This window comes from Thalassophryne amazonica, chromosome 15 (assembly GCF_902500255.1).
Source record: "Thalassophryne amazonica chromosome 15, fThaAma1.1, whole genome shotgun sequence".
Classification (NCBI taxonomy): Eukaryota; Metazoa; Chordata; class Actinopteri; order Batrachoidiformes; family Batrachoididae; genus Thalassophryne; species Thalassophryne amazonica.
In genome coordinates, this window is record NC_047117.1 from 72,345,341 (window position 1) to 72,356,493 (window position 11,153).

The 11,153-nt window shown below is 42.9% G+C and overlaps 1 protein-coding gene across 1 annotated transcript in view; it reads right to left on the minus strand.

The window, feature by feature from the left end:
* ccdc39 (coiled-coil domain containing 39) overlaps nucleotides 1-11,051 on the minus strand; it is a 31,454-nt gene extending 20,403 nt beyond the window's left edge. Inside the window, exons 1-6 of the mRNA XM_034188862.1 lie at nucleotides 10,896-11,051; nucleotides 5,489-5,608; nucleotides 5,191-5,337; nucleotides 4,887-5,045; nucleotides 4,161-4,253; nucleotides 70-198 (exon numbers count right to left, since the gene is read on the minus strand). Coding sequence (XP_034044753.1) covers nucleotides 70-198; nucleotides 4,161-4,253; nucleotides 4,887-5,045; nucleotides 5,191-5,337; nucleotides 5,489-5,608; nucleotides 10,896-10,991 — 744 coding nt within the window. The 5' untranslated portion in view covers nucleotides 10,992-11,051. The remainder of the gene's footprint in view (nucleotides 1-69; nucleotides 199-4,160; nucleotides 4,254-4,886; nucleotides 5,046-5,190; nucleotides 5,338-5,488; nucleotides 5,609-10,895) is intronic.
* Nucleotides 11,052-11,153: the final 102 nt, after the last annotated feature.

Sequence of the window (11,153 nt, forward strand, 5' to 3'; positions counted from 1 at the left end):
GCACTGAATGTTAATATGCTTTGTTTTGTGCACCTATATTCTGTTCTCAGCGAATGGTCACAAACTTACCAGTGCGCAGTGATGGATCTCAGAATCCCGCTGCTTCCTCTGTTTGATAGTATTTTCCCATTGATGGATAAGCTGATGGGATTCAAGGTGCATCTGCTGCAAATTCTGAATAGTCTTGTCCAAAGCAACCTGCACCAATAAACAAAAGCAATTGGAGATTTCTGATGTCCGGCAATCCGGATCAGGATCACCTCCAAAATTCAGTGGAGTCTTCCATGCCCTAATATCTATCTGTGGTGCAAATTTGGTGAGAATCCACAAAGTAGTTCTGACATAATCCTTCAAGGTCTATATAAAGTGAAACTTGATCCAGAATCTGGATCTGGACCCAGATCACTTCCTAAATACAGTGGAGTCTTCAATGCCCCAATATCCATCTGTGGTGCAAATTTGGTGAGAATCCGTGAAGTAGTTTTGACATAATCCTTCAAAATCTATAAAGTGAAATCTTGATCCAGAATCTAGATCTGGTTCACCTCCAACATTCAGTGGAGTCTTCCATGCCCTAATGTCTACCTGTGGTGCAAATTTGGTGAAAATCTGCAAAGTAGTTTTGACGTAGTCTTGCTAACAGACAAATAAATAAAAATATAATTTTATTACGTCGTTGGCGGATGTAATAAATAAATATGTATTCTAACACAGGCTCCTACAGCTGAAGGCAAAACATATTTCAGACTTTTTTTTAACGCCTTTTTTAATACCAGACACAAAATGAAGACAACTTCACAATAAGGTAGTTGTATCACCAAGTGCTGTTTGAAGAACTGATAGCACTAGTGCGGGTATCTGAGGCGGAGTCGTAGTGGAGATGAGGGCAGAACCAGAGCAGAACTGAGACATACCTGGCATCTCTTGGTACGCTGATTTTGAACTCTGATTCCACTGCCTTGTGGATGATTTGTGCAGACTTTGAATGACTTCCTGCATGAAATGCATCATACCTCGAACACATTTCCTGTTACTGGTTTAACCTGCACTGCAAAATCTTCCTTGAAAAGCCAATTATTAAATTTACCCTTCCACATGTCATCACGTTACACTGAGTTAGTTGATACAGTGTCTATTCTGAGTGCCTCAGCAAGAAACATACTAGATTTATTTTTTGGTTCTGTTGTCTTGATTCTTGCAGCATTACAAGAGGCTTTCGCTGAATTATACAAAAAGATTTTGATATTTTTAATTGCAATGTTAAAAGAAAATATAAAACATACGCATACTACAAGGAGAGCAGAAAGAAGAAATGGGTCCTGGAAACGAGTAACCAAAACCATCAGGACATGATAGAATTTATTGTCCAACTATGATATAAATTATCATTATTACTGCTGTTGTTTCGAGAATATAATGTATTTGCCCCTCGGAGGGCCCAGGACCAAGCATCAGCCAACCCTGTTTTTGAATCAAGTTTGTTAAACACCCACCTGAAATGAAATTAAATTACACGAAATACATTTAATGAATGAGAAAATGACAAAAAATGGACACAATCAGGTGAGTTATTTGTGATATATATATATTTTTTATTTGTAATGAAATTAGACAGTTTACTGAAGTTGGCATTCCGATGTACATGATATTGGCCATGCTCGTGCATCCGCCCATCCCCTCTTCAGGTAGAATTTCACATGGAGAGCCCTGGGCCCTCTGATGGGAGATCGGGGAAAGTACACAGCATGTTTTGGAATGAAGAAGAAGGGCCTTTACTGTACATACAATGAAATTCGTCCTCTGCACTTAACCCGTCCTAATCACAATTAGACACAATCCAACCAATAGGAGCAGTAGGCTGCCACATTCCAGCGCCTAGGAACCAACTCCAGATGTAGACGCGCTGCCTTGGTCGGGGACAGAGGAAGGAGCAGACCCTAAATAAGCATGTGGAATAGTGGGAGGAAACTGAAGTGCCCGAAGGAAATTTACGCAGACAACATGGAAACGCTGCACAGAAAGGGCGGGAAGCAAACTCAGGACCTTCTTGCTGTGAGGCAACAGTACTAACCACTAAGCAGTCAGTGTTTCTCTGTCTGTGCAACCGTTACAAGTGTTAGTGACTAACAGAGCATCGCTCAGCCATAAGGCTAAATTATCAAACATCATCTCCCTTGTCAAAATTTGCTGTATACTCGTATATTGTTGCCTGGTCAGTAAAAAAAAGGCAATGATATAGAAATTAAATAAATCACCTTTTCAGTGAAATGTATTATTATTATTTTGTATTCGGGTACCATTAGTGGCTCGGTGTCACCAGAGCAGATCTGGTGTAGATACACACTGACAACTCCAGTTTGACACAAAGGAACAGCCTCACAGCTCCTCAGGTTCCAACGCAGTCTCTGAGTCATGTACTAATCAGGACCTCCTCTGCTTCACTTCTGACAGGTGACGGAATCAGGCTGCAGCTATACTATTATAAATCTATTAAACTTTTATAGACAGTTTTACTCTTTTTATTTTATATAATTCAGATGAAATGCAGTGAGTTGTATGACACCTGGCCCTGTCTAGGAACTGAACCAAGCAAGTGGCTGACTGAGGCTTTGTATCTAACCACAAGTATTTCCTCTCATTGCATTTAATGGTAGTTTTCAATTCACTTTTGTTGTGTATTCTGCAGCATATAATGTCTTGTGTGTTGGGTAGGGGGGGGGGGGGGGGGGGGGTGAGTGAAGTGCAACCACTTTGAACACGACTGCATATTAATATTTATAACATGTTATACTTGTAAGTGCACTCGTGAGAGAGGGAGCAAGAGCTTTTGTAAAATGTATTGTTGTTCCTCTTTCCACTCCATCTTCACACCTTCCCCCAACACACAAAAACACTTTTGCAGTTGACTGGCAATGATATATTCAGGTAAGCTGAGTGTACGTGCATTGTGAACACACACACATAAGGTCTGAGTGTTTCACTCTTCACTTTTAGACTGGACTTTTTGGTGGTATAAAGCAGTGGCTCCAAAGATTTGTTTTTTATTTAGGACCCCCCCCCACTTCTACGCAAGAAAGAGCACCCCCACCACCACCACATACACACACACCAGCCAGTGTGAGAGCCCGACCCCCCTAAAGAATAAAGACAGTTTTTTCTTTTTTTGGGGGGGGGGGTTTGTTCAAGATTGGTCTCCTTTTCACTTTGGTGCATCCACAGAAAATTATCCTTAATCATTTAAACATTTCATTAGTTGTAATCGTCAAGTAAGTGTGTTATGACTTTAATAGGTAAACTTTTAATTTTGATAGGGAAGTGTGGGTTGAGTTGTATGGTCTACTGTCACTACAACCCAGATCCAGCCAGATAAGCAGCAGAAAATTAATGAATGAACTTAATTTTGATAATCTCAGCGTAGACAAACCACTGTTGCTCTGGGGGCTGGTAAGGTTAGACCTTACCTGTGTGAAGCGCCTTGAGGCAACTCTGTTGTGATTTGGTGCTATATAAAGGAAATAAATTGATAGACAAACCTCGGGCACCCTCTGCGATCTTTGGCACCATGTCTTACTGGGGCTCAGACTCCAGGGTAGGAACCAGGGTTCTAAATCACACATTATTCTGATGGACAATAACTTTGTTCCAGGCAATACTTCATTTTAAGAGCAACATGGCCACATGACAGTAAGTTGTATTGCGACTGATGGAATGGGGTACTGTGTGTCAAAACAACATCTGCATCAGTTCATAACCAGGAGTGATACTTGTGCTGCACTGTGCACTAGGTTGAAGATAGGGTCCTAGTATGCCATAAACACAGAGTAAAGTGTTTTATGCTCTCATCAACCTGTGCAAGATATACTAACGAAATTGCAATGCACACTGGTAAGTACCTGTGCAAGCAGCCGGTCTGCTCTGTGTCAGCCTGATCCCGTCAGATCTCAGAAGCAAAGCAGAGCAGGATCTGGTTAGAACTTGGATGGGAGACCCCTTTGGAACACCAGCTGCTGTGTGTGTTTCTCCAGGTGAAACTGGAGTTGCGTCAGGAAGGGCATTCGGCGTAAAACTTGTGCCAATTACCAATGCGGATCTGGCTGTATCCGCTGTGACGACCCTGAACAAAAACGGGAGCAGACGAATGAACTACTACTGTTAAGTACCTGTGCAGATGTTGCCTCAGTTGATTCCTTGTCGAGTGCTTTACGCTTTTCCTTGGCTTCCAGTGTCTTCTTCTCTATAGTTAGAGTGAGTGACTGGACAAGGACAGATTAGAATACTGTTAGAGACGGTGTCACAGCCCAAACGGTCCCCCCCCCCCCCCCCAAAAAAAAATTGGTCCGTCCTGCCTTCATTAAGCATGCGTCATTTCTGTGCAACAGCTGCAGTTCACCGATTATCACCTCGTTTCTACTTAAAATTACATTCCAGTCATTATCTATCTCAGCGACAGAGGTTTTGTACAACAATCATTTCCACATAAATTCAGCATTATTTCATAATAAAAGATGGAGGAAGCAATCAGAGCGTAGCAGCCAGAGGAGCTGCTGATACTGTGTTCACTGCGCCTTGGTCATTTCAAAGCGTCACCATGTATCGCCTCATTTCTGATTAAAACGGCCTTGTTTCTGCTAAAAACTGACTTTAGAATGACTTAAGAGGTTTTACCTTGTCATCTGATGGTTAATTATCACATTATTCCCTTTGATCACTTTGGGTGTAGAGACTCAGTCTCGGACGAGCTGCTGTGGTCCCAAATGATGCATGCACAGTGAAGGCAGGGCAGAACAATTCTTGGGGGGGACCATTCAGTCTGTGACACCGGTTTGCTGTTATATGCTTTGTGTAGTCTGAAAGTCCATTCTGTGTCTGTGACCTTTATTCCTTACCTTGATCCTCTGCTCGTCCTGCTGAGCGTACTTTATTATGGTCATAGCATCGTCATCCTTCTGTTCAGACTCCTCCAAAAAAGCATCCATCGTCTGCTGGTCCCACTTCATCTGGTTTCTGAACTGCACCAACTTCTGTTGCGTCTTGAAGATGTAGTTCTGAGGATTTTGACAAAGATATATTTGTTCATTGGCGCAAGGAAACAAGCTGTTAGTGCTGTATAATTTTGACCAAAATGTTAATTTTACTGAAAAATGTGTTGGTTTTTATTCAGGTACTTGCATGTTGCAAATGGAAAGATACCTCTTTCATGCTCTTCCTCTCAGCTAAAGATTTTATCTCATTGTTGAGTTTTGCTGTCTCCTGTGCCAAACGGCCCTTCTCCCTGTCTGCAAGGGCTGTGTGGTGTTTTTCCAACTCTTCATCTCTTTCTTTGGCCCCAATAAGAGCCTTGGAGAAAAACCCACATACATAGAAAAATGAGTAGATCGTGGCACTATGAGCCATCACTTAATATGCACAATCCAAGTGTAAAATCTGTAAAATTTCACAGTTCTCTGACACATAAATACAATCTGAAGGAGGATGACTATTGACCTACCACAGTGTTTTCCAGCTCTTGTTTGGCATTTCTGAGAAAATCGGATGTTAATTGTTTTTGGTCATTATTTTTCTCAAGTTTATTTTTCAGCTGGATCAGCTCCTTCTGCTTTTTATGAATCTGTTTTTGGGGGAGGACAAAAAAAATTATCAACATATTATGACTTTAAACTGTAAGACGGTGACAAATGTTGATAAATTAATTCACGTTCAGATCTTTCAAAATAGGTTTCATAAAAAGAAATAAATTAAATTCACTTTCCAGAACAATCCAAAGTACATTGTGGAAAGAAAGATGAAAAATAACATACTTTAATCATACCAGACCAAAGTTGCTCAAAATACGTGTATATACAAACTTCCAACCCTATTCAGAAACTAATCGGACCAAGAAACATGAATGTTTATAAAATGCATTTCCATTTCACAAATTTGATACTTAGATATTTTAATGCCTTCGTGACCTAACTAAAGGAATCAATGGTGGACATTTACCATTTTGAGATTAGGAAATCCAATAAAGAACAGGAAACTTTGCAAAAAGGGTGGGTTGAACCTCGATTAAAACCTATCAAAATGTGAGTATGCCAAAAAGGGAACCAGACGCAGGGGTGGTGACCAAGTGGTTAGTGCACTTTGGTTCAGTGCGGAAGGTTCACGGTTCAAACCCACCTCTGCCATATTTCTCCACATAATGTAGAATTGCATCTGGTGTAAAATTTGTGTCGATTCACCTCGGATTTGCTGGAGCAACCCCAAGTGCAAAAGGGAGCAGCCGAAGGGACTTATGAAAAGAATACTAGACAAGAAATTTTTAAAAGCTGTACTGTGGACAAATATGATGGAAAGATGAAATATTTAATAAACATGTTGGGCTTCAATGTGTAAACTCTTTACTGGGTAATGAGACACTGACGCTGTCACAGACTGAACGGTCTGCCCTGCCTCCACTGCACATGCATCATTTTGGAGCTCTGAGACAGCCTCTTCACCCAAAGCGATCAAATGGATTAATGGGATTATTAACCATTAGATGACAAGGAAAAACCTCTTAAATAATTCTAAAGTCTGTTTTAAGCAGAAACAAGGCAATACTCCGTGACGCTTTGAAATGACCGACGGGCAATGAACGCATTAGCTCGCAGCTCGTGTAGCTGCGGTGCTCTGATCGCTTCCTCCATCTTTTATGATGAAATAATGCTGAACTTATGTGGAAACGATTGTTGTACAAAAGCTTCAGATATCTGTCACTGAGATAGATGATGACTGGAGCGCAGTTTTAAGAAGAAACAGGTGATAATCACTGAATTACGGCTAATGACGCATGCGCAGCGAAGGCAGGGCGGACCGATTTTTAGGGGGAACCGACACCGCTTCGGGACCAACCCCACCCTGCTCAGTGTGCAGCTCTCGGAGCGACATCTCTGCTATTTTGGCATTGTGGGATAGCTCGCCCGCAGATTGAATTTACCGGACTACTTTTGCCACCCTGCTCAGCGTGCTGCTCTCGCTGGAACAACACCACACAGAATGTGTCTTTTCCCAGATAGATCTCTTTCAGTGCAGCTTCTTGTTCTGACTGTAACACGAAGTTAACATCCAAGTCTTTCATCGCCAACTGTAAACGGTAATCAAATCATCCCAATCATGTCTTTCTGAACTCTTCCGCATCAAACTCAACTGCATCAATGTTTAAAATGTGCTTGAGCGATAACAGGTGAAGTTGCTCATAAACTAAGTTTCTTAAATGTTAAGGCCACTCGTAAAACTTCAGTTATCTTTATAATTTTATTACTGGTAAATTTTAGAATTAATTTAGATGAGATATACTCATTTGCTTACAGGAATATATCATAATTATCTGGGAACTACTTTTTGCGCAGGAATTCATCAAGCACGTCGACCGCGGGTGCGTACCAACACAAAATATACAGAAACTGGATAGTTGTTCGACCAAAACGACAGCATCCACTTTTAGCTTGCAATAAACTAAGATAGTGGCGCTCGTGTGCAGCCAGTACATTCTGAGTGCCGGTCCCAAGCCCGGATAAATGAGGAGGGTTGCGTCAGGAAGGGCATCCGGCGTAAAACAAGCCAACCGAACTATGCAGACTCAGAATCGAATTCCCATACCGGATCGGTCGCGGCCTGGGTTAACAACGTCCGCCACCGGTGCTATTGCCCAACAGAGTGCCGGTGGAAATTGGGCTACTGCTGGGCGAAGACGACGAAGAAGAGGAGGAAAACGTTGCCACGAACACCGGCAGAAGAAGAAAACTAGAAGGGTGGAAATGAGAGTGGGGACTTTGAATGTTGGTAGTATGACTGGTAAAAGGAGAGAGCTGGCTGATATGATGGAGAGGAGAAAGGTAGACATATTGTGTGTGCAAGAGACCAAGTGGAAGGGAAGTAAGAGCAGGAGCATCGGCGGTGGGTACAAGTTGTTGTACCATGGTGAGGACAGGAAGAGAAATGGTGTTGGGGTCATTTTAAAGGAAGAGTATGTTAAAAGTGTGTTGGAGGTTAAGCGAGTGTCTGACAGGGTGATGAGTGTGAAGTTGGAAATTGAAGGGGTGATGATGAATATCATCAGTGCATATGCCCCACAGGTTGGTTGTGAGATGAAGGAGAAAGAAGATTTCTGGAGTGTGTTAGATGAGGTGGTGGAGAGTGTGCCCAAGCATGAAAGAGTGGTGATAGGAGCAGACTTCAATGGGCATGTTGGTGAAGGGAACAGAGGTGATGAGGAAGTAATGGGTAGATATGGTATCAAGGATAGGAATGGGGAAGGACAGATGGTAGGTGATTTTGCAAAAAGGATGGAAATGGCTGTGGTGAATACCTACTTTAAGAAAAGGGAGGAGCACAGGGTAACATAAGAGTGGAGGAAGGTGCACACAGGTGGACTACATTCTTTATAGGACATGCAAGCTAAAAGAAATCAGAGACTGTAAGGTGGTGGCAGGAGAGAGTGTCATAAGACAGCATAGGATGGTTGTTTGTAGGATGACTTTAGAGGTAAAGAAGAAGAGAGTGAGAGCTCAACAAAGGATCAGATGGTGGAAGCTGAAGGAGGAAGACTGTTGTGTGAAATTTAGCGAGCAGGTGAGAGAAGCACTGGTTGGAGGGGAAGCAATTTTGGACAACTGGAAAAGTACTGCAGATGTGGTGAGGGAGACAGCTAGGACAGTACTGGGTATGACATCTGGACGGTGGAAAGAAGAGGTCCAGGAAAGCATAAGGAGAAAGAGGTTGGCGAAAAAGTTTTGGGATAGTCGGTGAGATGAAGAAAGCAGACAGGAGTACAAGGAGATGCGGCGTAAGGCGAAAAGAGAAGTGGCAAAAGCAAAGAAAAAGGCATATTGCGAGCTGTACAAGAAGTTGAATAGTAAGGAAGGAGAAAAGGACTTGTACCGATTGGCCAGACAAAGGGACAGAGCTGGAAAGGATGTGCAGCAGGATAGGGTGGTAAAAGATGCACATGGTAATGTGCTGACAAGTGAGGATTGTGTGCTGAGAAGGTGGAGGGAATATTTTGAAGAGTTGATGAATAAAGAAAATGAGCGAGAGAAAAGGCTGGATGATGTGGTGAGAGTAAATCAGGAAGTACAAGAGATTAGCAAGGAAGAAGTGAGGGCTGCTATGAAGAGGATGAAGAGTGGAAAGGCAGTCGTCCAGATGACATTCCAGTGGAGGCATGGAAATGTCTAGGAGAGATGGCAGTAGAGTTTCTAACCAGATTGTTTAATAAAATCTTGCAAAGTGAGAGCATGCCTGAGGAGTGGAGACGAAGTGTGCTGGTTCCTATTTTCAAGAACAAGGGTGATGTGCAGAGCTGCAGTAACTACAGAGGCATAAAGCTGATCAGCCACAGCATGAAGTTATGGGAAATAGTAGTAGAAGCTAGGCTTAAAAACAGGTGAAGATCTGTGAGCAGCAATATGGTTTCATGCCGAGAAAGAGCACTACAGATGCAATGTTTGCTCTGAGAATACTGTTGGAGAAGTACAGAGAAGGACAGAAAGAGTTACATTGTGTTTGTGGACTTAGAAAAAGCTTATGATAGGGTGCCAAGAGAAGAGTTGTGGTATTGTATGAGGATGTCTGGAGTGGCAGAGAAGTATGTTAGGGTAGTGCAGGACATGTACAAGAATAGTGTGACAGCGGTGAGATGCGCAGTCGGAATGACAGACTCATTCAAGGTGGATGTGGGATTACACCAAGGATCAGCTCTGAGTCCTTTCTTGTTTGCAGTGGTGATGGACAGGTTGACGGATGAGATCAGACAGGAGTCCCCATGGACTATGATGTTTGTAGATGACATTGTGATCTGTAGTGAGAGTAGAGAGAAAGTTGAGTCTAGTCTGGAGAAGTGGAGATATGCTTTGGAGAGAAGGGGAATGAAAGTCAGTAGAAGCAAGACTGAGTACATGTGTGTGAATGAGAGGGAGCCCAGTGGAATAGTGCAGTTACAAGGAGTAGAAGTGGTGAAAGTAGATGAGTTTAAATATTTGGGGTCAACTGTTCAAAGTAATGGAGAGTGTGGTAGAGAGGTGAAGAAGAGAGTGCAGGCAGCGTGGAGTGGGTGGAGAAAGGTGGCAGGAGCGATTTGTGACCAAAGAATATCAGCAAGAGTGAAGGGGAAAGTTTACAAAACAGTAGTGAGACCAGCTATGTTGTATGGTTTAGAGACAGTGGCACTAACAAAAAGACAGGAGGCAGAGCTGGAGGTGGCAGAGCTGAAGATGTTGAGATTCTCTTTGGGAGTGACAAGAATGGACAAGATTAGGAATGAACATATCAGAGGGACAGCTCAGGTGGGACGGTTTGGAGACAAAGTCAGAGAGGCGAGATTGAGATGGTTTGGACATGTGCAGAGGAGGGACCCAGGGTATATAGGGAGAAGGATGCTGAGGATGGAGCCAACAGGCAGGAGGAGAAGAGAGAGACCAAAGAGGAGGTTCATGGATGTGCCGAGAGAGGACATGCAGGTGGTTGGTGTGACAGAGGAAGATACAGAGGACAGGGCGCGATGGAAACGATTGATCTGCTGTGGCGACCCCTAACGGGAACAGCCGAAAGACAAAGAAGTGGCGCTCGTGAGTGTGGACCAACCCGTGGACGTCATACAGTAACTCAACTGTCCTGGTTTTCCCACAGTACTTAAACGGACTATACATTTGTAAATCAAGCACTTCAATAAAACACGAACAATCCGCAATTTGCTTTTCAAACGCAAAAACTGATTACACGTGTGTAGTTGAATTACACAAAATGTTCAAAAACTAACAAATCGTTGTACTTTTCCGTTTGTAGCAATTTTTCTGCCTCACCTTAGGCCAGTTTATCTCCACGCACACACATTTTGAGACGGTAACATCAGCACCTTTGCTAACTCGCTAACTCACCTCCTCGATGAGAGATTTGTTTTCAGAACTGGTCTCGAGAAGAGCAAACCGCTCATCCCAGCCTGACTCAAACGAAACCGGATTGTCAACCGACATTTCCACAAAAACCTGAGCTTAAAAGCAACAATTAAAAGCCATCAGTGCAGTTGGCCTCCTCAGCACCAGTAGCTGCAGTTCTGTTGACAGGTGGCCATAACAACCACTTTTTAAAAATACAATAATCTCACCACGAGGCGGCGCTAGAAACAATTTCAGGCC